General features: G+C 40.7%; 1 protein-coding gene across 10 annotated transcripts in view; it reads right to left on the bottom strand.

Moving 5' to 3' along the window:
* RFX3 (regulatory factor X3) overlaps positions 1-26,326 on the bottom strand; it is a 291,634-nt gene that overhangs the window by 213,557 nt on the left and 51,751 nt on the right. For 6 of the 10 annotated variants that reach the window (XM_053907756.1, XM_053907766.1, XM_053907764.1 and 3 more), the window contains exon 2: positions 25,788-25,861. The exons of the other annotated variants lie outside the window; for them this stretch is intronic. In XM_053907756.1, the coding sequence (XP_053763731.1) occupies positions 25,788-25,821 (34 nt within the window). In that variant the 5' untranslated portion in view covers positions 25,822-25,861. The remainder of the gene's footprint in view (positions 1-25,787; positions 25,862-26,326) is intronic. 10 annotated transcript variants of the gene reach the window in all.

The following is a 26,326-nucleotide window of genomic DNA, read 5'->3' as shown; positions in this document are numbered from 1 at the left end:
AGAGCCCTGCGTGGGAGTGTTGCTCTCCGTACGGCTAGTCGGGGGACTCAAAGAACCAGTTTCTTCATCTATACAATGGGGCAAACGTGCTTGGAGGGGTTAAGGACTCCTGGGCGGAGAGGGCTAATGCGATGGCCTGGCTGCATTTCCACTGCACAACGTCTCTTCTACATCCAGTTCCACTCTCTCCCGCTTGGCCCCACTCAGATGTCAAGCAGTGGCCAGACCTGGCTGCTTCCAGTTGGGTTCTGTAGACAGGATGCTCAAATGTTACTTTTTTTTCCCCAAAAATCAATTCATGTGAACTCTCTCTCTGGAAGAATAACTGGAAATTGGACACAGTGCTTGCCTCTTCGTGGGAGAACGGGCGGCCAGAGCAGAAGGGAGCCATGATTTGCATTGTATATGCTCTCGGGCTATCTGAGTTCTTTCCTACTACAGGTAAGCATTAGCCATTTTAAAAACTTATGACAAAAGCAACAACAAGAAATCCATTATTACTCAAGGATTGCTATCATTTTCTTATTTCTACCTTTGTATCTGCAATCTGTGTGTTATCTCCTTTTGATATAGCACCATCCATCGCAAAGGCAAGAAGCGTGGCTCCAGGAGACTAGTCTAAAATGATTTCAATCAACTTCTTGTGTAGCAAATCAGCTGTTTCAAAACAGCATAGCAGTCTTGGAATCAGAAGTGACTTGGGATGGAACCCAGGCCTCCTTACCGAACCTCCCCAAAAGCCCAGCTTCTTCATCAATAACCCTGGAATAGCAATACCCACACTTTATAGAGCTGGTGGAAAGATTAAATAAAGTAGATGTAAAATCCTTAGCACAGGGCCTGGTCCATCTATTACTGTCATTGTAGGTATAAATGGAAGTCTGTGGGAGATCTGATTTCTCACTCAGATGTCTTTTCCACTCAGCTATGGATCCAGAAGCAACTTCCAAGATTCAACACCCCTAAGATGCAATCGGTTTTCGGCAATTATTGTTCCAGTCTCCTAAAGAATATGTGTGAAATAACTAGAATGAACAGCATTTCAACACACGAGTCACACGCTATTGGTAATAGAGTTGAGGAATTCTTAAAACCATCAAAGCAACAAAATATTCAAGGACAGTAACATTTAACACCTGATTAAATGGGCAGAATGCTCCAGTTGAAGTTGTCTTTGGGATTATGCTGGAAGATTGCATAAGTTTAAATGTTTAGATTACCTTCGCATCCTGGCCTTTGCCTTAGTTTAATGCAAAAGGGCTTGTCATATTTTACCAAGACACAGATTGTGGAGATTCGTAGTGATACATGTAAATAACCTTAATAAAAATGCAGGGTAGAGCAATACATATAAACATCTTAGGTCCTTTAATGAGTATTTGTCGAGTGGACTTTGTGTGCATCAATACGTGAATAAATACCATGTTATGAATGCATACTCCGTTCGGTGAGTCATTAGAAATATTATTCCGTTCCTGTCTCCAAAAAAATAGCTATGTATTTTACCGTGATTTCCATTTTATTGTGGGTTTTAAATGGAAAACACTTCAAAAACGAATGGTATATTTCCACTCACAGGGTCTTTCGTGTGGATTTGCATGGATACACACACAACAACATAAATCCAGGCAAAAATATACATGCATATATATCTAGAGCAAAAATATACATACATCTCTATGTGCCTGGATATAATTTAAGATACAAAAGTACTAAAGATGTATTTGACAATTTTTCATACTTTCTAATGTTTTGGCTTTAGGGCTTTGCTGTAAGATTCATTAAAGCTGCTTCTTGCTTTTGAGGTCACCGACGACAGAAACAGCTCATGTGTATCTGATTTAAAGTCCCGCTGAGCAACTTGAGGGCTGCTACGAGCCAAGTGGACGAGTGATTTTCAGGCTGCGCCTGTCAGGGAAGAATGGGATCTGAAGCTACAATGATAAAACTCTTTCACAGTTCCAAACACTTAGGCTGGAGACCACTGAGGAAGCTCCATTCCATTACTAAGTCACCCTGTCCAATAATGGCCATTGTGGACAAATTTTTTTTTTTTCTCAGTTCTTCCATTTTATGTTACACTTCACAATTTGTAGGTCATTCGCAAGAACCATCTAATCCTGACAAAACACGTGAGCCAAAAGTTGGGCAGTCACTTCAGGGACAGAAGGCCACCAAACTAGTAAGTGGCAAGACTGGGATTTGTACCTACATCCTCTGTCCCCAAATAGAGTGCTCTCTCCCCCATCCCACAGCTGAATTCCTTCCTCTTCTATGACAGGTCCTGATTCCCGGGGCACAACACCCCATCTGCCCATCCCCTCATCCCTCCATCCCCCCACCCCCACCTCTTCATCCATGGTCTGCAGTCCTCCCTTGGCCTGGGGCCGGTCAACTCAGCAGTGACACCGTCCCAAATTTAAATCAGCCTTCTAGATAAGTCCAGCAAATGCGGTTCACTTTTCCTCAACACAGAATAAACTTCTTACCCAAGTCTTCAGAGGCTGATGGTCCTGAACCCGTCTTCTTTTTCAGGTTTAGAGAGTGTCCTCCGTGCCCTGGAAAGGTTCCTTCACACTGGGTCCCTTCCCTCCTGTCACCTAGTTAAGGTACACTCTTCCTCACCTCCAGCCTCACTGCCTCAAGCAAGCAGCAATCTCACTAACCAAACCAAGGGTCCCGACTAATCCACTCTCAGGGTGCCATGGACCTCGACTTCACTGGTGTGATCATAGCTGCACGTCACATTTACTCATGGAATTGTCTGGTTAATGTCTGACTTTCCTCCCCAGACTGTCAGTGACACAAAGGGTAAAGATGAGGTCACTTTTTGGGCTCAGTCACTACTATATCCCCACTGCCTGGCCCAATTTCCAGCCCCACAGGAAGTACGTGATACTTTTTTCTAAAGCTAAACAAATAAAGAACTAGGCAAATTCCTTTTTCAGTCTTCAAATATTTGAAAATAACTACTATTCTGACGATTCCTCACTCAACACACATACACACAAAAGTTTTGTTTGTTTTTTTAATTTTTTAAGGTTTATTTATTTTTAGAGAGAGATGGAGTTCTAGTGGGGGAGGGGAGGAGAGAGAGGGAGACACAGAATCGGAAGCAGGCTCCAGGCTCAGAGCCCAACGCGGGGCTCGAACCCACGAACCGCGAGATCATGACCTGAGCCAAAGTCGGTCGCTCAACTGAGCCACCCAGGCGCCCCCTCAAAAGTTAAGTTTTAATAAGGATACCACTCTGATCCTTGGAAATATTCCTTATATGACAAAGTTCCCAGATACTTCTTAAAACCTGGAAGTATAAATGAACATATTGGTTTTTTCTCGTACGTAGAGGCTGTACCTTTTCCATTCCACACCCTGTATTTGCAATAAAACTCTCTAGGGGCACCTGGGTGGTTCAGTCGGTTAGGAGTCAGACTCTTGATTTAGGCTCAGGTCATGACCTTACTCTTCTGGAGACTGAGCCCCGTGTTGGACTGTGCACTGACAGCATCGTGCCTGCTTGGGATATTCCCTCTCTCACTCTCTCTCTCTCTGCGCCACTCCCCACCGCCCCCCCCCCCCACCTCTCAAAAATAAATTAAAAAACAAACAAACACACAAAAGTCTATGGCTGGGGCATAGGAGTAACAGGTAGATCACAAATTCCCAAGTCTTCCTCATATTCTTGACTACTGTGATTTCAGTTTCAGCCAATCATTTCAGATGGCTAAGGCTTTTTTTTTTTTTTTTTTTTTTTGTCCTGATTCCCTTACTCCAACCATTAGCTGTCACTCCCAGCTTTATGTGATATGTAAATGTGATGGACGTGTTTCATCGAAATTGGTGATATAAATGATTAATAGGACAAAGTGAAAGAAAGAGCCGAATCACGTCACTAGAAATTCCTCTCTCCAAGCTGACATCAGTTCATTCATCACGTTTTGTCAACCGCCTAGGAATGTGCCCGTCCTCATAAAACAGCCCCTAATTTGGCCATCTATCTCCTGAACACTACCACGAGACGCTTTGTCCCAAGCCTTGCAAAATCACCTTACTCCAACTGTATGGTAAAAAAGTTACACAAGCTTAACATGACACACATTTCTAGCGACCTTAGGTAGTCTCTGGAGGACTGCTTCTTTCCTAGGTTGAGTCTGCACCAAGTATCTAATAACTAATTAAAAGAATTTTCCCAAGCACAGACATGAAACTGAAACACGGGTTTCAAAATTCCACTTCTGGTTACATCGGTTATAACATCCTACATTTACTCCTCTTTTTTGAAAATAAAGACAGTATCTGCATAACGATCGTTCGGCGCCTTTGGTACTGATCGTCACTGCTGAACCATGACTGAACCGCTCATTTCTGCAGGTGATTTATTCCTGAGGCGTTAAGGGGTCAGAAGCATCAAAGAGCGTTCTCCCGGCTGCCTCGCCTTCCCTGGACTTCAATGCCCTTGCTGCCATCCTGAGTCTCCTTTGCGGAACCCGAGGCTCGTTTCCTTGGGATAGAGAAGTTAAAACCAACCCAGGAGGAGTTCTGCAATTCTGCCTTTGTTCCGACATCCAGTATTACGCCGTCTGTCCCAAGATGTTTATGCTTCTTCTTGGTTTCCTTCACGATCTAAACACAATATGCTGTGATCCTTTCCATCGTCACAAGCCTCATTTTGAGATTCAGCCTCCTGAACGCTACTCTCTTTAGTACTACTTGTGTATTTGTGTTCCTACCCATCCTTACGTACGAGAATCATTTGTGCTCCTATTGTCAGTATTCCATTCTAGAGAGCCTACACGTTTCATTTATTCGATTCATGTTGTACCGCTTGCCAAATATACGCAGTTCACCACACTACAGCGAAGGATACAAAGACACCTAAGATGGGGCACCTGGGTGGCTCAGTCGGTTGAGCGTCTGACTCAGGTCATGATCAGGTCATGACCTCATGGCTCATGGGTTCCAGCCCCGCGTCGGGCTCTGTGCTGATGGCTCAGAGCCTAGAGCCTGCTTCGGATTCTGGGTCTCCCTCCTTCTCTGCCCTTCCCCTGTTTGCACTGTCTCTCTCCCAAAAATTAACATTTTTAAAAATTAAAAAGATACCTAAGATTTGGTCCCTCCCTTCAAAAAATCCAGAGAGAAAAAAGACTTTTCAGCAGAAATATAGGCTTCTACGTTACCAAGATAAAAGCAAATGCTGAGCAAGCACAGAACACAACAGCTAGCTCAAGGAAGGGGCTGCTGAAGTCTTCACCAAGGAGATGACAGGAATTGAGTCTTGCAGAGTAAGGACGTAGTCACTGAAAAACTGGAAATATGTGCAAACAAACGGCAATATAAAAAGCACATTGTTTTCATACAAGAGTGATGAACTTCATGTAGCTGGAATTTCAGTTACATGGAGTACAAGATATATAGCCTGAAAATATGGAGTCAGTTACAAGAAGGCTGTGTAATCTAGGTGTCCAATGTAAGATAAACAAAATGAAGCAAATACTTTCTGCAGAATACTAGGCAGCAGGTAGAAAAACAAAATCGAGATGTATTCCCAAAAGTCTGGCAGCTCTTTAAAAAGTAAATGGTGTCTAGAGCACAATACCAGCAATGCAAAATTAAAACGCATACGCATCCAATGTTTTGTGTGAACACACAATAAATCTACATGTTTAACAGGACACAGAACAGGATTCAGATCCAAAATAGGAAAATAGTGGGCGCGCCTGAGTGGCTCTGTCGGTTAAGCGTCCGACTTCGTCTCAGATCGTGATCTCACAGTCTGTGAGTTCGAGCCCCGCATTGGCTCTGTGCTGAAAGCTCGGAGCCTGCAACCTGCTTCCGATTCTGTGTCTCCCTCTCTCTCTGCCCCTCCCCTGCTCACGCTCTGTCTCTGTCTCTGTCTCTCAAAAATAAAGATTAAAAAAATTTTTTTTTAATACGAAAAGTTATCCATGGAGACGGAACATGATGGGGGTGGGAAAGGAGAACCAACAGATTTCTTTTTAAATGTGTATGCACCTGTTTGAAGTCCAAAGACATCAAAAACGTATAGTTTTCCTAGAAGTGACAGAAGTTATCAAGTTCAGGAATGTGGTAAAATCGAATGCGGGTGGTTTTTAGGAAGAAAATTCGGGCCCGCATGAAGTAAAAGCTCTGTAGCTATAGTTTCTTCTGGAGTCGAGGAAGAGAAGTTCATTACCCTTTTTCCGCCTGTGCTGAGCAGGCTTTTATCATTCTGCGAGAAAAGGCAATGTATCAGACTAAACTGACCAGACTAAACTGACGGTAAGTAAAGACAGATGCAGAACTTTCGGGAACAGGTCAAAGTGAAGACGAGCTTTGACAGGGAGTCGATCACTACAGAGAAAAGCTGTATCTTAAGGCCCAAATTTGGGCTACCATCTTCTAGGAATTTTGTGTTTTTTAAACATTCCTGCACTGTGGTCGATGCCGGACTCAGTAAATACTGAGGATTTCACCAAGCTGAAGGTCTGTTGTTTTCTCGGGCGTGTGCCAGAGGGAGAGCAATGAGAAATTACGAGAAAGCCTCGCCGACTCTGTCTCAGGAGCACAGCACAGGGATCCCTGTTATAAACTCATTCAAGCCCTATCGCTTGAGAGAGGAATCTTGCTTTCTCAAGAACTGCTTCAGCTGTACAAACAGACTTTCTACACAACTGTAACTGAACACTACCAGCAGTAAGCCAGCATTTTGAAATGTCATCAAGCTCTAGTGCCAGGTGACAATTGTTTGCTGTGACATGATTTATGCAGCACATTTCATCCACTTATCTTAGACTCAAAGGAATGTCACCAAAGGGTTCGCATTCAGATGAACAGGCATGATTTCTAGCCCAACCGTTGCATCTGCGAAGAGTGAAAAACACACCTGGGAAGTTCCAGGACAGGATCCTACTGATTCAGTTTTGAGAGTGAAGAATTTAACAGCCACAGCACCGGCACCCTTAGGGGACCTCCCTCTATGGTGAGGACGTGGTTTGTCATTGGGATGCAAACAGTTGACTAAAATGTAACCGGAATCCAAATATATTGTTAATATCCTAAGTGACGTGTGCAAACGGTATGTACCATGGTTAACAATACTCTATGGATAGAACCTTCCGTTTCCACAGATGTGCTCTCGAGGGTCAGGCGTTCATGTCCCCCTTTGTGGTCTGTGCTTCAGGAACATGACAGGGATGTTTTTACCCTCTGACTCTCTGGCTCCTATTGAATTATCCACATCCCATCCTTCCATCTGCTCACCTATTCACGTGACAGCAATATTTTGATAGAAGAACATCTTTAAAAGAGAGAATCTTCCAATAATGACCCTAAAACAATTTTACTTTTTAAAATATTATTACCTAGAGAAGGTAATCTATGTTCTCTGTGGGTGGTGACATATGGGTATTAGTTCCCTTTCTCTATATAAAATACGTGTTGCTTTTGTAATCCAGAAAAACAGATTGAAAAATATTTTTTAAGTTTAGTTAGTTAGAGAGAGAGAGAGAGAGAAAGAGAGAGAGAGTATGAGCAGGGGAGGGGCAGAGAGAGGGGGACAGAGAGAGAATCCCAAGCAGGCTCTGCACTGTCAGCAGAGAGCCGGACATGGGGCTCGAACCTACAAACTGAGATCATGACCTGAGCTGAAATCAAGAGTCAAACACTTAAGCGACTTAGCCACCCAGGTGCCCCCAAGAAAAAAAGATTTTAAAAGACTATGTAGTGACATGATTAGGAAGACCTTATTATAAGAAGTTCTCATTTTAATGTTTTTAATTAAAAGTGTTTATTTATTGAGAGAGAGACAAAGTGCATGTTAGCAGGGAAGGGGTAGAGAGGTAGAATCCCAAGCTGGCTTCGGCTGCCAACGCAGAGCCTGATGAGGGGCTCGAACTCACGAACCGTGATATCATGACCCGAGCCAAAACCAAGAGTTGGATGCTTAACCTGACTGAGCCACCCAGGCGCCCCAAGAAATTCTCATTTTTAAAAGGTGGTTATATATCGAAGGACCTGGGTCTGGGATATCCCTCTTGCCTTCCGTCTTTACCCAGGCTTACAGCCCAACTTAGATGTGAATACACACACGAGCTTTGTCCTAGGATCTGTGACCGACTGGACAGTGGAAGGCAGGGGCTGAGCAAATCTAAAATTACCTATCAGCTACTCAGAAAAGACACTGAATCTAGTCGGGGCTCTAAAAATGAGATTATATTATACGAATATGCCAAATTTTCTTAGGATGAGACACACTGAATCGGCATCTCGGCAATTTATGCTCAAGACTAAATGGTTTCAAATAAACACAAATACTCTTATACCTCAATAGACACATGCACAAAATAACCATCTATCTATTATGTTATCTAACATAATAAATTTAACACTGTTAGAAAAAAAAGTCCTTGTTTAATGAAAAAATTATCACTCATATTTGCCCAGGTTTCCTTTATGTTATGCGTGCATCAAGATAAACATCTAAAACATTTGAAAACGTAACAGTTTAACTTTTAATATTCAGCTTTACCTTTCTTAGCATTAAGCCTGAAACTAACACACTGAAGTTGCTGTAAAGCCTTATTGGTGTCACATATTCACCCCTACTTTGCACAATTTAACTGAAAGCAGCATTTCAGAGAGTTAGCTAGTGCCTTACCTCCCATCTCAAGCTTAAAAGGATTATTAGGGGCTAAAAAAAGTCCTCAGTGTATCACTAATTACATCATGAGAGGATAGCAGCTAGTGAAAAGCTACATGTGTCCACTACCAAAAAAAGCGCTAAAACATTGCTATTTTCTTGCCATTTCCAAATATACAAACTTCAGTTTCTACAGCGAGAAAGGATGATGCTTGGATATCACTTAACCAATTAATTTCCTAACAAGCAACATATTTTTACTATATGTGCAACAGAAAACTACAAACGCCTTCCAGTGCTTCTAATGTATTCTCACCCTGATGTATCAAATGTTCCCACAGATGATTTCTCTAATGTATTCTCACTCTGATGTATTAAATGTTCCCACAGATGATTTCTCTTGTAAAATGACAACGGGTCATGGTAACCTACAAAATCCAACATTTTCCAGTGAGTTCTAACACCCATTCCTGAGATCTCTTTTTTTTTTCTTATATTCTTTCACTAATATTCATTTCAAATATAGGTTGTAGTAACAGTCCCACTGCTGCCTTTAACAGTAATTTGTAACTCAGCTTTTTATGTCCCTCCATACAGGAAATAAATGTAAATACAGCTCATGAGGCAAGATGTTGCATAAAATATAATCATGCATAGTATCAACAATATGCTTAACGATTTAGTTTATAGCTACTGGTTCTTATATCTTATGTCATTAGGTAGGTGGTATTTACTGCAAGGTAAGCACTTTGCAAATTTACACAGGAGAGAAATTTCAAGTTCATGATTGTTATGAAAGGAAAAATAAAAAACAATCTATTTAAGCACCTTATGAGATTCTATCTCATATAATTTAAACTTTTCTGGTAGTTTTGAAATATTATTCTAGGAAATGTTAAGAATATGCTAGGTGATTTACAAGGGCATCGAGTTTCTTGGCGGGTGGGGGGGGTGGTTACAGTCTGAGTTAGATAGCAAGACAGGTAGCAAATGATTTAAATCCTACAGTAAACTTTACATGCTAATATTCTTGAAAGAACATAAGAGAATAGCAAACTATTTGAACGGCATGAAAACACAAATTGAATTGTGTTTCTTTATTAAACATTATGGTTCATCATTTTTATTCACTTAATCCGGTTTCCCAATCCTCGAAGACAATTTTAACAGATACTGTGCTGGTCAGTAAATAGCATTTGGCATCATCCCAATCCTCACTTTCACAGAATATGCTTTGGATGAAGATAGATTGAACACCAACATGTAACATCCGTTCGATAAAGTCAATAAAAGTGATGACTAAGCAACGGGAACGCATCTCCCAGACTTCTCATCTCAAAAAGGTATAACTTAAGAACTATTGCACTCTCAAGGAATAGGCTCTTCCTTGGAGGAAGTACAAATAGAATATTCTGCCAGATCAAAGTTTTGAAAAAAAATTTTTTATTAACATTTATTTATTTTTTGAGAGTCAGAGAGCACGAGCAGGGGAGGTGCAGAGAGAGGGAGACACAGAATCGAAAGCAGGCTGAGCTGTCAGCACAGAGCCCCATGCGGGGCTCAAACCCAGGAACTGTGAGATCATGACCCGAGCTGAAGTCAGTCGCCCAACCAACCGAGCCACCCAGGCGCCCTGGATCAAAGTTTTTTTAAAAAATTTACCGTAACCTAATAATTAACCACTGACAAGCCTGTTAAGAAGCTGAAGTACGCACAAAGCAGGACTTAATGAGCACATACAAGGGACTTTACAAAATGTTTCATGAACAAAAATAAATACAAGAATTAAAATCTCCATGAAATATACTATCATATATCATATATATGATTTATTGATATTAAATTCACACCCAAGGTTATTAAAGTTGCATATCCAGTTTTACAAACACCTGTATGAACATACTGGCATAAGCTATTTTGGTTTTTGTTTTATTTCGGTTTTAGCTACAAACAACCATTTGGAGAATTTCTGAAAGTAAGAACATGCCCTTTCTCCTCGACTAAATATTTATTTCAGTAAGAAGAATTAAGTTGTCAGAGTAACAAAACTGATTGTACTTTCCAAATCATAAAGCAGTTGGTGTTTACCCTTCCCAAAAATGAAAGATGGGGAAACATTCCCCAATTCATTTTATGAGGCCAAGATTACCCTGACTTTTTTTTTTTTTTTTTTTTAATGACAAAAACAAGAAAATTTAACTACTACCAATAGTCCTCAGAAAAACAGACACAAAAGTGTCTGGAATAAAATGCTAACAAATCAAACCTAGTAACATATTGGGGCTCCTGGGTGGCTCAGTGGGTTAAGTGTCTGACTTCGGCTCAGGTCACAATCTCATGGTTCATGAGTTCGAGCCCCATGTGGGGCTCTGCACAGACAATGTGGAGCCTGCTTGGGATTCTCTCTCTCTCCCCCTCTCTCTGTCCCTTCACTGCTCTCTCTCTCGCTCTCTCTCTCTCAAAATAAATAAAAATAAAACTTAAAAAAAAAACTCTAATAAACGTATAAAAAAAATGTAATGAATCATGACAAAATGGGATTTACCCCAGAATTCAAAGTTGCTTTATCATTAGAATTATCAATCATAGTAATTTACCAGGTTAACAGACCAACAGAGAAAAAGCACTGGGTCATCTCAATTTAACATCCACTCATAAATAAAAACTCCCAGAAAACTGGGACTAGAAAGGAACTTCCTCATCGTGATTAAGGGCATCTACAAAGAACCTACAGCTAACATTAGATTTAATGGTGAAAGACGGAATGTTTTATTTCTAAGATCGAGAGGAGGACAAGGCTATCCTCCCTTACTATTTCTATTCAACACCATAGATCCTAATCAATGCAATAGGGCAAGAAAAATGAATAAAAGGCAGACAAATGAGAAAAGAAGACGTAAAACAATCTTTATTTGCAGACAACATGATTATCTATGCAGAACATCCTAAAGCATTTTTTAAAAATGCTATTAGGAATAGGAAGTACATTTAGTGACATTACAAGGTTATAAGGTCAATATATAAAAATTCAAATATGTTTCCATACTGGCCATATTGTATCTCAATACTATTGAAATATATAGTATAAATTATTTACAACAGTGTCAAATATAGGACACACTTAGTGATAAAATTAACAAAAAATATATGCAAGAAACTAGAAAACCAGAAAATAATAAGAGAAATTAAAGAAGACCTAAATAAATAGATATGTCATGTTTACGGATTATAACACCCAACAGAACTAAAATATTAATTTTTGTGAAATTAATCCATAGACTCAACACAACTGCAGTCAAAATTCCAGAATTTCAGGAAGGTTTTTCTTGTGGATTTTGACAAGTTAATTCCAAAGTTTATATGCAAATGTAAAGGATCTAAAATAACCACCACAACTTTGAAACACAAGACAAAGTGGGAGAAACTACATACTATCTAATTTTAAGACTATAAAGCTACAGTAATCAAGAAAGTAGGATACGGACATAAAGTAATAAAAAAAAAATGGAACAGAATACATCCATACACATACAGTCAACTGGTTTTCAATAAAGACGTCAAGATAACTCAATGGAGAAATTACAGTCTCTTCAACAAATGGTGCTGAAACGACTGGATACTCACATGGAATTATATGACACTTGTGTCACACCATATAGAAAAACTAACTCAGAATGTATTATAGACCTAACAATAAGATTACAAGCTCTTAGAAGACAACATGAGACAATGTAAGTGACATTAGACAAAAATGTTTCATATTTCACAAAAACTCCAAGAAAAAAAATTGATAAATAAAACTTCATCCAAATGAGACTTATGTCCTCTGAAAGGGCAAATTTAAGAAAATGAAAGTGCCAGCCCATAGTCATGGGGAAAAAGTTTGCAAAACATATTTCTGATAAAGGATTTGTACCCAGAATGATGTAAATATCTTAAAAGCGCTAAATAAGAAGGAGACAAAAAAAAAAACAACACATGATTTTTTAAAAAATAGGTAAATGGTCTGGACAATAACAAAAACAATATGCAAATGGCCAATGAGCTTATGAAAAGATGCTCAACACCAACAGTCATTTTAGGGAAATACAAATGAAGACTAGAATGAGATACCACTACATTTTCACTGGAACTACAGCCACAATTAAAAGCATTGTCGATACCTTGCACGGCAAGGACGGGGACAACTGGAACTCTTGTACCCTACCAACAGGGATACAAGACGATACAGCTACTTTGCAAAACAGTTGGGTGGTTACTTATGAAATTAAACCTACCCTTCTCATAATGACTCAGCGATCTCTCTGCTACTCACTTACCTGAGTGAAATAAACACATATGCCCAAACATTTGTACTAAATGTACGTAACTGCTTGACTCACAAGAGCCAAAAACTAGAAACAATCCAAGTACCCACCGATTAGTAAACAGAATAAACAAAGGGCAGTGCGGCTATACCGTGAACTACCATGCAGCAGTGGAAAGGAACAAACTACGTGATGCACACACCATCTAAATTCAGGTACAATCTGAAGAGAGCCAGGTACAAAAACCATATACTATCATGTATATGCTGTGATAGGAAATTCTAGAAAAAAGACAATAATAGACATAAAGCAGATCTGTGGTCACCAGAGGCCAGGGAATGCCGTAGAGGATCAATGACAAAAGGCTGGGTACAAATGTTTGGCAGTGATGAAAACGTTCTGCTTCTTGACTGTGCTAGTCGTACATGACTAAACACATTCGTCAAAATTTGCCACACTGCACACTTCACATTGGGGAATTATACTCTATGCAAACTGCACATCAATACAGCCAATTAAAAAAGGTAGCAATCAAACGTACATTGAAGATATACATTGGTGGCAATGTCTGACAGCTTACCTATCCAAGAAAGAATGGCACTTTGAGTATGTAAAAATGCCAGCGCTAGACAACAACAACCAAAAACCCAAAGGGTATCAGTGGAAAAGTGAGTCTCTTGCCCAACCCTAGATTTCTAGGCTTTGTTTTTTTTTTTTTAACTTCATTTATACTCATAAGGAAACTATATTACAATATGAGGACCTGCTTACTAATTAAGGTATCTATATATTTTTTATTTTTTTTTAAAGAGAGTATGTGTGCACCTGCATGGGAGAGAGAGGGAGACGGAGAGGGAGAGGGAGACGGAGAGGGAGAGGGAGAGGAGAAGGGAGAAGGGGAGAGGAGAGAGAAGGGGGGGAGGGGGAGAGAGGGGGAGAGAGAGAGAGAGAGAGAGAGAGAGAGAGAGAGAGAGAGAGAGAGAGAAAGAGGGAGGGAGGGAAAATCCCAAGCAGACTCCACACTCAGCACAGAGCCCAACATAGGGCTCGATCCCATGACCCTGGGATTATGACCTGAGCCAAAATCAAGGGTCAGATGCTCAATGAAGCTCCCAGGTATATATATTTTAAAGGATGCTTTATTAAAATAAAAGACTCTTTGATAATAATACATAGGCCATTCCTTTCCAGAGGAAGACCTTCCCCAAAGGCCTTATACTCTGGAGACTTTACCCTGTAAGTCAGATTATCAGTGATCTGTCAGAATCATGGTATCCCACATTTAACAACCTGCCAATCCTTGTTCTAAACTTTATTTGCTGGCAAATACAATATAAACCATTACTTAACAATATGGCAACTTGGATATATTACAAGCCCCATTAAAACATCCTTAACGAGTAACTACAAAATCAAAGCTATTATTCCTGTATTCCAGGAGCTTACAGTACACCTGGGAAGAAAAGGCCTCCACACTGGACACTTCTATTAAGAACCAAGATACTGTATATGCCCAAGTAGAAGGGTGAGCGGTAAAGACACCAAGATTGCCATGGCTAAAAAGAAACCAAAGGGGACAGAATGAGATAGGAGAGACTTGACCATTCCTGAACAAAGGGTTTGAAAAAATGAACGAGCCTGAGACTGACAGAGATATGAATGACTATGCGAGCAACATTTTCACTGGAGAAAGTACAGACTCCTTGCCGGAACTGGAAGATTAGAGACGAGTACAAGATAAGGTTGGAAAGATAGGATTCAATTATTATTATATGCCAGGTATAGTACAAAAATGGAGCTGTTTGGAAAGAAATTCTAGATTTAGGACTTTGGTCTTTTTACCCTGTAGTAGTAAAGTAATGGCAATTTCACATTCATTATCTCAACCAATCATCACAACAAATGATTTTATAGAATGGAGAAACAAAAGGCCTAGGAAGGCACATTCTTACACTTAAGGTAACACAGCCAGAGCCAGGGCAAAAAAGCCCAGTGCTCTTTTCTTTCTCTGTCTTCTATACCACTCAGCTCCTCTAGCCAAGAAAACAATACCTCTTTTTGTTTTTTAAGTGTGATTGTGAGGGGTGCCTGGGCTGGCTCAGGTGGTAGATCATGCGACTCTTAATCTCAGGGTTATGAGTTCGAGCCCCACATTGGGCAAGAAGCCCACTTTAAAAAAATTTTAAAGTAGGGGCACTTGGGTGGCTCAGTTGCTTAAGTGTCTGATTCTTGGGTTCCGCTCAGGTCATGATGTCACAGTTCATGTGTTTGGGCCCCGCATTGGGCTCCACACTGCTGGTGGGGAGCCTGCTTGGGATTTTCTCTCTCTCTCTCTCTCTCTCTCTCTCTCTCTCTCTCTCTCTCCCTCCCTCCCTCCCTCTCTCTATCCCTCCCCACCCTCTCTCTAAAAATAAATACACTTTTAAAAAATTTTTAAATAAAATAAATAGGGGCGCCTGGGTGGCTCAGTCAGTTGAGTGTCCAACTCTCGATTTCAGCTCAGGTTATAATCCCAGGGTTGTGGGATCAAGCCCCGCATCGGGCTCTGCACTAAGTATGGAGCCTGCTTGGGATTCTCTCTCTCTCTTTCCCTCTGCCCTTCTCCCAGTGGCAGTCTTCTTTTTCTAAGATAAAAAATTATCAAGGGAGGGAGGGAGGGAGGGAGGGAGGGAGGAAGGGAGATGTGATCAAAGCAATGTTTTAGTTAAATACATATGCTCAGGCTGTATGGGTTGAAGTAGAAGGCAAAGAACAAAGAAGCATGGAGAGGAACTAGTACTCTACTAGTACTAGTAGTACTAGTAATAATCCACAGACGGTGGGAACAATAGGAATGAAAGTTATCATTCATGGGCTGTTTAAGAAGATTCACTTGTTTGAAAATGCCAAGAGACTCAAAAGATAACTAGAAGACCAGGAGAGCCGCTAATAAAATTGAAATGTCAATAAATAGATCCATTTTGTAGAGGAAATTAGTTACTGTTGTCAAATGATGCCCAAACACCAAGATATTAGGTCAAACATTTTATGAGTCTCAACCCCCTTAAAACAAATAACCCAGAGTTTACCCCTACTGGATATTTTATTTACAGATATTCGTAACTGTCTGTACTTAAAAAATCTAGACCCTCCACCAACCCTCAGAGGTATCCATATTTATAAAGCCCAGTAAGAGTTTATGCCCACTGTCTAGAAACCTTTAAAAATAGTTGGTACACCTAAATCTAAAGAATTAGCAAATATTACCTGTTTAATTAAATCTATCATTGAGTCGAGGCTTTCTTTCAGGGCATCGGGATTATCTGCCAAACCCAAGTAAACGCCCAAAGGCGTGCAACTAAGAAAGTATTTTAAAATCTATAAAAAGATAAAATCTATCTTACCTCTTAGAAATTATTTCTCAGGGCAGGGTTCCATTTTTAAATTCTCCCAAGATTCTCAAGAATTCCATTCAACTATGATAATTAGTTAAGGGACAAGAACACTGGACGAGTAGCTCCTTAAGAGCTGTAAGTCGATACCCCACACATCAAGTAGTCTTTAAAAGGGGATAACGAAGAGAGTTAGGACCAAGGGAGGGAGAGCTGAGCCCCAATGAAATCCCATCCAGCCTGGAGCAAACAGAGCAGAGGTCAGTGCTGCTCTTTGCAACGGCCAGTAGAGGCTGCCAACGCACAGGGACAGGAGCTCCCAGTCGACCCCACAGACACAGGAGGAGGTGTCGCCAAAACATAAAGCACTTCCCTGGTATAATGGGAAGACCAGCGTTTTCGGAGCTCATCACAGAGCATTATTCAACAGCAATCACCAAGAGTCTTTTCAACCATAGCTTCTGGGCATGTGTCACAGGAACAAAGGAATCGCAGTGCATCTTGAGCACTTTTCAAAGCTGATCACACTTAGCCGCTCTCTGACCAAAGGAGACCATCGAGCCTTATGGGAATACCTTTCCAGAGAGGATCCCTCAGACATGAGAAAGTGGATATTCTCACTTAGAATACCCGGATTTATCGTCTTTAAACCCTCGTCTGAATAGATGGATTAGTTGGCTTCTTCAATTAAGGTGAATCTTTTACAGCTGGAGGAAACGTTCAGTTACTGGATGCGAGGCCATAACTGGATCTCTAATTTGGAAGTATCAGTCTCAAATGACAAACATTAATATGCTTAGAAGGAACTTTCCTCCTCGTCAGCAGTCAGGTGGGATTCTGGCCGTCTGGGTCCCTCCCCCCCAGCCGGGAACAGGAGGGCTCAAACACGCCGAGTGGCGGTCGCATTTTAAAATTCACTTTGTGAATCTGCTCTGCCATTTTAAGAATTATGTATCTGGCCCTTTCTGCGCTCCAAACACTGCTATTTCGTGTGGAGGGGAACTCTGCCGTCAATCACAGCTCGCGTTCGCCTCGCAAATACGCGCGGCAACTCTCACCTGTCACTGCTCTTACATGTAACGTAGGCAGCTCAGCACTAAATCAATTTAAGGAACTGCAGAAGTTAAATACATACGTTATTATTATGATGACAGAAAAGGCAATGAATGTCTTGCAGCTCCATTTGCTTTCTTTGTTAGGGAAGAAAAAGCTAATTATCTGTAGCTGTCAACCATGAAGACCCAGACCTATTTAAATCAACATTAGCCTTGGACAACTGAAAACGGTTCTCATATTTTTGCCTGATTGTTTTCTTTTTTGCACCAAAAAAAACCCCATAATTTCATACAAAATATTAAACATTCCGAAGGACAATGTAAAAACAAGTTGAAAAACTGTAAAACTACACGTCTGTATCCCTTTTCGCAACCAATTTAATATTTCAAAAAACTGCCAGGTCTCCGTAATATCCATTCTCTAATTAGTATGGCCAAAATTTAGACAGATGTAAAGCCTCACCACACAAATTCCTATTAATAGCTATGAGACTTAGAAAATTCAACTGAAAGCCCACAGACTTCTTGGTTACAATGAAATTATGTCACTGACGATCAAGGAAGAAGTCCATTTATTTAATTAACAAAAGAGAAAAAGAGAAACACAGTCCAAAGTTGAAATGCTGATAAATGGGGTGCCTGGGTGGCTCAGTGGGTTAAGTGTTCGACTCTTGATTTCGACTCAGGTCATGATCTCACAGTGACATCGAGCCAGGGTCAGGCTCCACATTGACAATGCAGAGCCTGCTTGGGATTCTCCCTCTCTCTTTCTCTCTCTCTGTCTCTCTGTCGCTTCCCTGCACTTGTGCTTCTGAATGTGTATACACTCCCTCTCGAAATGAGTGAATAAATAAAACTTAAAAAAAAAAGAAATGCTGATAAGTGACAGAAAATTCACACAGGCTCGTGGGCTTCTCGTTTGTACGTTATTGTCTTTAGCTCCCAAGCTTCCTTTCTCCGGTCCAGTCCTATTAGAATCTACAAGGAATAACTAGTTGGTCTTGAATTTTCTCTTTTCAGATTTAAGGATCAACTTGCATATTTCTAGACTATCAAATATGAACTAAAAGAACATTCTTAAGAAGTCAAAGACAAATAAACCTATTATCATTAGTACATAAACTATGGTATCTCTTAACAATGTGCTCCTAAAAGTATGCAAAGATCATTATTCGTGATGAGGAATGCAAATATCCCCTGCATTTGCTCTCAGAGTTTTCCAGTGATAAACATTATTTTCTGCTATTTTCTTTAGAAGAGTCCTTCTCACACAAGTATACTTAGGAGTAGTTTACAATTTCACATATTAAAAACTGCCTATTTAGCTTTCTGATGCATTTTTAAACACATGTAACCCCTAATATATGCAAAACACAGACAAATTGAAACGCACTCAATAACGGAAGATAAAAATTTGAGAAATGGCCTCACACAATTATAGTTTTAAAAATGATAGCTCCATACATAAATCCCTAAACCCGCCTTAAACAGAAAACTATTTCTAACTACGGCTGACTCACAACTCCAAGATTCTGATGTTCCACAACCCCTCCTTGAAATCTGAAGGAATCGCTATTGGAGACAGGGAGAAAAAGTCAAGAACCATTAGTATCAAGAAGATAAAAAGCAAACTATCTCAAATCCCAAGAATCACATAGGAAGATGGCTAAGGTATACAGACATGGCCTATCGTGTAGGTAAGGAAGTTTAGTTAAGTAACTAACCTGCCAAAAACTAAGTACAGTTCTCACTGTCCAAAACTAGCAAGTGACAGAATCAAGACTCCCTCTCAACTTTTGACAACAAAGCCCAGGTTCTTTTCACAACATGAGACTACCTCCAAGCAGAATTCTTCTCTGGCTTCACATTTCTAGAAATCTGTATCTATCAAGATTGAGAGACAGCTGACATCCTTTACAATTAATGATGCTGGTGACAGTGTTATTCTGCATGCACGCAAACATGGCAGAAATGACAGAAATATGATTAGGGGGTAGCCCTTTGTCTTAAAATAAGGAGGGGAAGATAGATGGTCTTCACGGGTCCTTCTAGCGCTAACATGCTAATATTCTTTGGGTTATTTATCTTGCTAAGATATTCGGGAACAGGTAAGAAGCCTCTGGCTATTTCTTTTCTAATTTTCCGAAATCTGTTCAAGATAACATTATAATTCCTACTTGATCACTGTTTTCTAAAAACTTAAAAACAGTATCCCTGCTAACATCATTCTCACAACTTGGTGAGAGGGATTATTATCTTATATAGGTGAGGGAAATGAGGCTCAAGAAGATTGTGGCGACCTGGCCTGAATCCCCAAACTATAAATAACAGAGCAATTCCAAATGCAGGTCTGTCCTCGTCACACCTCAGGACAGTTGCCACCATGTGCCAGAGGCTACCAGAACAACAGCATTCATTTGTCCGTCACCATTACTTCGTCACATCCTCCCTCGTTGGGGATGTAATACAATTCCGGCCCCATTTTACAAATGAGAAAATGGAGACTCAGAGAATTCATATCACTTGCTCAAGGATCCTCACAGAGGATGGCAAAGCCAAGTCTGAAGCCCCGGCCTCCTGCCTCCAGAGCCCACTGTTTCTTCTGTTGTTATATTTCATTGTCAGTTACCGGTTGGCTCTTTGAAACATAGCTTTGAGACATCTCTGTGCCTACCCCGTGTAACCTGGTCTCTCTAAACCTGACTTCACCGAGTATAACTGAGCTCACGAAGGCATGGCTTATGTGTGATACGGTGACTTCTGTTCACAATATAGATTCTATTTTCTAATCATATTTGTCTATGCCAGTCAAAAAGATCCCCACCCGGACTTTGAATGATCAAGAATAAGATTTCTAATTATCAGGAAGATCCGACTTGAAAACCAACAGAAAAAAAGAGGCCTAATTTGGAAGCTTGTTAAATTATAAATCAGCCTTCTCTTCGTGTACATCCACTTAACAGGACAGACAGTGGTGCTGCCTCTCTGTCTTTAATTCCTCAGACTCTTTCTACCCGAATGCACTGCCATTACTGAAGGCCAGAATGATCTCATTTAGCCAAGCAGCTTCGTGCCCTTTCATTAGGCCCTAATCTAAATTATACTATAAAGACATAAGGCTCTGTACTTGTGACTGGCTCATGATAAAGGGCACTGGCTGGCCATGTGGCCTGATGAAGTCTTGGGACACAGAGGGTCTTTTTTGGACTTTATCAGTCTTAGAGCAAGCAATTTATTTTGAGCCAGAAAAATAAAATATAATCTTGGGCCATCTGGTTCTGTAACACTCTTTATTTGTTTAGAAAGGTCACTGTTGTCAAGTTATTGAATGTTATCTCTGGAATTGACAGGAAGAGAGAAGTTTCTGAAAGCAGGCCAGGAATATTAAAGCACCGGATATTAAGGTGTAAAGTAGTATTTAAAAGCCTGGGCTTTAGCGTTAAAGAGACTACAGTTCAAATCCCAGCCCCACCACCCACCAGTCCAATGACCTTGGGCAAGTCGCCAGCTTTCGTAATCCATTTTTCCTATCCATAAAACCTAGAGAGTGACACTCTAGAGGGATGCTGTATAATGGTAAAATGATGCAACATCGATACTCCTAGCTTGTGGTTACCACTCAAAATAATTACTATATATTAAATATTATACTATATCATCATATATATTAAATATATTATATATAAAATAATTATTATATGTAATAACTATTCGATAATTGTTATTTTCTGTGTAATGTTTTGTTCTCCTTTTTCTTCAGTTTTGTATGAAACTACAATTTCCATTGCTTTTATAAATGCTTCTCTAGAGGGCAAAGTGGAATTTAAATACAGACTCACAATTTACGCTATGCCTGTCAAATATGTGGATTCAGAGACTAATCCTCACAAAAACCTCATTCTATCTTAAGCGTTTCAGCAATATTCACTACTTTCCAAAATCAAATCTGTGGCAGCCATTACTCTTTTGGGGGAACGACCAGGTGGCTGTGTCGCCGAACAGTGAATAGTAACCAGCATCAAACCCATAGCTGAACATCCTCAGTGGGCTGGGAGCACTGCGTCTTACGGGACACCTGTTATCGTGTCCTGATGCTGTTATGCAATAGTTATTTTCTTTGCATTAGGTAGTCTTCTATTAATGTCTCACGGGCATCCTGAGGCCCAACTACTGCGGGAACAAGATGATCTAGAGTTTTTGTAGACAGACTCGTTAGGCCTGGCCCCTTTGTGAGAAGAGACCGGCAATGTGATTAAAAATACGCAAGTCATTAAAACCTACATCTAACAAGGCAGCTCGATCAAAATTCCATCCAGAATGTTGCCAAAAAGCAGTGTTTTCAATTCAGCAGGCCGGGTTCCAGATCAACTTATCTAACCCCTCATTGACCATCTCAAGGGTGGGCAAAGATTTCCCTCACACGTTGGCACAAATGGCCGTCCTGACGTGTTGAACCGAATTATTCCCACATATGACTGGTTTCCCCAGACCACAGCAGGCACTCTAAGTTAGAGCAAGGCTAGTATCAGGCTGGGAAGAACAAATCCATCTGTTTTCTACCCAGTATTAGCCGCTACAGTTTCCTGTTTGGTGTCGACAGTAACAGGCACACATCTTCCCTATGAACCACTGAGTGAGTTCTCTGTTTACTCCGGAAGACTGACCAAAGACAGGTGGCAGTTAGGAAAGACAAACTTCAAGCTCCAAGATCTAGCAAAGGTGGACTACTTGCAAACCAACAAAAATCTAAAACATACACACTGAGTCAAGGGCTACAAAGATAAACAGACCAGGGAAGTCGATAAGCCTAGATGGAAAAACACGTAGGAGTTCTCTTGATCGACCTTCATTTGCCCAACTTAGCTGTATGACACCACACCCTGCACTTCCTCCCCAACCATAGTAAAAGATGCCCATGGCGTGCTGAAAACTCCCAGCCTGCAGAGTCATCTCTGGGGCGCCCCTCACAGGTTTGCTACCAAGAGCTGAGTTGTATGCACCCCCAACACCATTTTGTTCCAAAACCTCATGGGGGGGTGGTATTGTTAGTGTAATTAGCTAATCTAATTAAATATTAGATAAGCCATGAAAGCAAAAATCAACAGTGTTCTGTCTTTAGAAACTAAATCAAAAGCTTAGGAAAGACTTAAAGGTAAGTCACTACACACTTTGCTGTTGAAATAGGTAAAAGTAAAAAACAGAAAAATGGGCAAAATCTAAAATATAGAATGGTGGTTCTCAAATTTTAGTGTGGAGGCCTTGTGAAAACAGATAACTTAGCCGCAGTCCCTTGGTTTCTGAATCAGGAGGTAAGGGGTGAAACCAGAAATCTGTACGCTAAGAAATTCCCGAGTAAAACTTGGGGCACCTGGGTGGTTCAGTCAGTTAAGCATCTGACTTCCACTCAGGTCATGATCTCACAGTTCGTGAGTTCGAGCCCCACGTGGGACTCTGTGCTGACAGCTTGGAGCCTGGAGCCTGCTTCAGATTCTATGTCTCCCCCTTTCTCTCTCTCTGCCCCTGCCCTGCTCCTGCTCTGTCTCTGTCTCTGTCTCTGTCTCTCTCTCTCTCTCTCTCTCTCTCTCTCAAAAATAAACATGAAAAACATTAAAAAAAAATTCCCATGTTATGTAGAGCAGCTGGCCTGGGACCCACACTCTGAGAATCAGTGCTTTTCAATTCTCTAAATTTTAAAATCTACATTAAAGAAAGTGTAAACTGGAAAGGGTTTGTTAGGAATGTAGATTAATGGGAGACTGGTTCCCCACAGCAAACCTACGATACAGGGAAAGGCCGGGGTCCTAATCAGAAGACAGTCTGTTATGTGAGTGATTTAAGATAAAACAGAATGTTAGTGGGATGTATGCATCATTTTTTACGACTGACTGTTTTAAATGACTTTTTCAGTTAATGGACAAGCTACGAACATCAAACTCATCAGAAGACATCCGTCAGATATGGGCCATTTAGACACCCCTGGGGTATGACAATCCATTCCCCCCCCCGCCTTCACTGGAAGAAGAAAATTCTAACTTGATAGCCTCCTTGGTCCCTAAAAACACAAGCTCACAGCATCAATGAGTCCTTTATGAAAATTAACGGAAGGTAAGCTCACTGAGGATGGAGTTGGGAGGTCAGCAGGGGTAGCTCCCAGGCCCTGCCCCTCCTCTTCAACTGCAAATCCACAGTAGGAAGAGACCGGACCTGGCAGGCAGCTACCTCTCTATTCCAGCCGAAGGAAGGCTTTTTCTGCCCTGGCAACAGTCCAGCCAATGAGAGAGAGTCATGACCCAGCCACTGAGAAGCCACTCTACTTGCGACTCCCAGTGTATTGCAGGGGACTTTTGGTTTCTAACAGCCCTCCAGAGTCCCCTTGCCTCTACAGAAGACCCTATCTCCCCTTTGTTCTCCAGACTTGCCAATGGTTTGACGACAGCTGGTAGCTCCCAGACTGCAATTCTCTGCTCTTCCCAAATAAACCCATTTTTTGCCGGTAAAGAACTGGCGGTTGGGTTTTTAAGGTTAACGCCTTTAAAATGAAAGCTTAAGGGTGACGGGTATAGAGGAGGGCACCCTTTGGGATGAGCACTGGGTGTTGTATGGAAACCGATTTGACAATAAATTTCATATATTGAAAAAAAAATTTAAAAAACCCACAAAAATAAAATGAAAGGTTAAGTACCACTATCCAATTTACACATGAGATTTCCGACGCAGGGAGGGTAAGAAACATCTCTAGAGGTGCAAGTCAGCCTAGGGGCAGCCTCAAGACTTCAATACGGATCTATCCCCAGATGCAATGTGTTTCCCCCCACCCCCCAATTTTACGACATTGCAGTATAATCTCTGCAAGTGTCCAAGGCAGGTTAGAAACAACACTGGAGTCCCAATCACTCTGAATACCTGTAAAACATGAAATGCTCAAACTGACACAGCAGTGTGCACTAGGTGGATTATAAGCACTGCATCTGTTGTCTTGAACATAATCAAACATCATCTATAATCTGCACAGGATCACCAAATACAGGGCACTGGAAGGTAGCTGGTCTACCAGCACTGAGGCCAAATTTTTGGCAATACAACTCCACTTAGGCAAGAAATCTGTGGAGAATGGATGCCAGAAGGATTCACAAGCAGATGCAGCAGGGCAAGCGAAATAGAGACAACCAATGTTCAGACACAAAGAAGCACATTAGGTACACAACGAAATAACGCATCTACAAGATGTAACATTTAGGGCCTTCTTGGAAACAAGGGCAGAGCCAATCCAGTCATAGTAATCGCTACTTGACGACGCCTTTAAAGCAAGTTATTCATTTTAGAAACTAGAGGAAAACACCTCAAAAAAAAAAAAAAAAGGCAGCTTAGCTCTGTCTTATAAGGTGGCAATGTGTTCACGTAGTATCATATGAATTCCAGAAGTAAAGAGGACTAGCAGTAAATCAAGCACCTAGGAATGATGAGAACGGCTGCTGTTAAAAACAAAACAAAAAATACACAAACAGAAAATAACAAGTGTTGGCAAGGATGTGGAAAAATTGAAAGGCTTGTGCGCTACTTGTAGGAATGTAAAATGGTGCTGTGATTAGGAAAAACAGCATGGAGGTTCCTCAAAAGATTAAAAATAGAATTAGCATATATATCATCAAGCAATCCCACTACCAGATATACACCCAAAAAAGCTGCAAACAGGATCTCAAAGAGGTAACTTGTACAGCCATGTTCACTACAGCATTATTCGCGATAGCCAAAAGGTGGAGGCAACCTAAATCCCCATCCATGGATGTGTGGATAAAGAAAATGTGGTATACACATACAATGAAACATTATACAGTCTTAAAAATGAAGGAAATCCTGTCACATGCTACAACATGGATAAACCCTGAGGACATTCGGCTACATGAAACAAGACAGTCACCAAAAACACAGACACTGCATGATTCCACTTGTATGAGATACCTAAAGTTGTCAAACTCAAAGAAACGGGAAGTAGATTGGTAGGTGTCAGGGGCTGAGGGGAAGAATTAAAGGGGAGTCATTCTTCAATGGGTACAGAGTTTCAGTTTTACAAGAAAAATTCTAGAGATCAGTTGTACAAAAATGTGCATAGAGTTAACACGATAGCACTGCATACTTAAAAACAGTTAATACGAGTTTTAAAAACTAGGAATAAAAATGCCTGGAATACCCCAGTAAAGTGACAGATAAAAAAGCATTAGAAATGTTCATAAGAACTTGCTTAAGAAAACAAGAGTCTCACAAGATTAGATGCAGTTTTAATCATTGTAACCTCTTAATAACGCTAATTTCTGTAACACTCTAGACATCTGGGACTTCAGTGTGTTATCTGTGGTGGAAAGAAGGTATGCCACATTGGAATTACTCGGAGGTCGTTAAAAATATTACTTATTCTCACCCAGAGAGATGTTCCCAGTTGAGTGAGCCATCATTACAGATGCAACTGTGCTATATTCTTCAACTGTGCTGGGACTGAAAACAGATTGAGAATTTCATTTTTAAGTGATTGTTTAAATCAACAGTAAGAAAATTCAATTTCATCACTTTTCCCAGAATAAGGAAATTACATGTATTGTTTGATATAATTAAACTGTCTTCGTACCACAAAGCTAAACATCGGTTTTATTTTCTGAAGGCATATGTAATACATTATAATTGTGGCAGCTCTACACGACAATGAACAGTCCTTGTGATGAGATTGGCTCTCCACTGAGCTGAGCACCCATGGAGAACAGAATCAACAATATATGGAAAATGCAGATAGAAATACGTCGCAAGGCTTCTGAAATACTCTGCCCAGAACATTTCTCCAGTCAACAGCACCTTCCTATGTACATTTATCTCCAGATACATCTTCCCAAGATCTACTCTGCTCTCCAGAGACATTGCTCATCTTTTCTTTTCCGCATTTAGAGGAAGGAAAAGAACTGAATTTTC

The sequence above is a fragment of the Panthera pardus genome, unplaced genomic scaffold (genome assembly GCF_024362965.1).
Source record: "Panthera pardus isolate Hobbes unplaced genomic scaffold, ASM2436296v1 HiC_scaffold_20, whole genome shotgun sequence".
In the NCBI taxonomy this organism is placed as follows: domain Eukaryota; kingdom Metazoa; phylum Chordata; class Mammalia; order Carnivora; family Felidae; genus Panthera; species Panthera pardus.
Note: the sequence above shows the minus strand (reverse complement) of the source record. Positions and strands in the feature narration are given on the sequence as shown.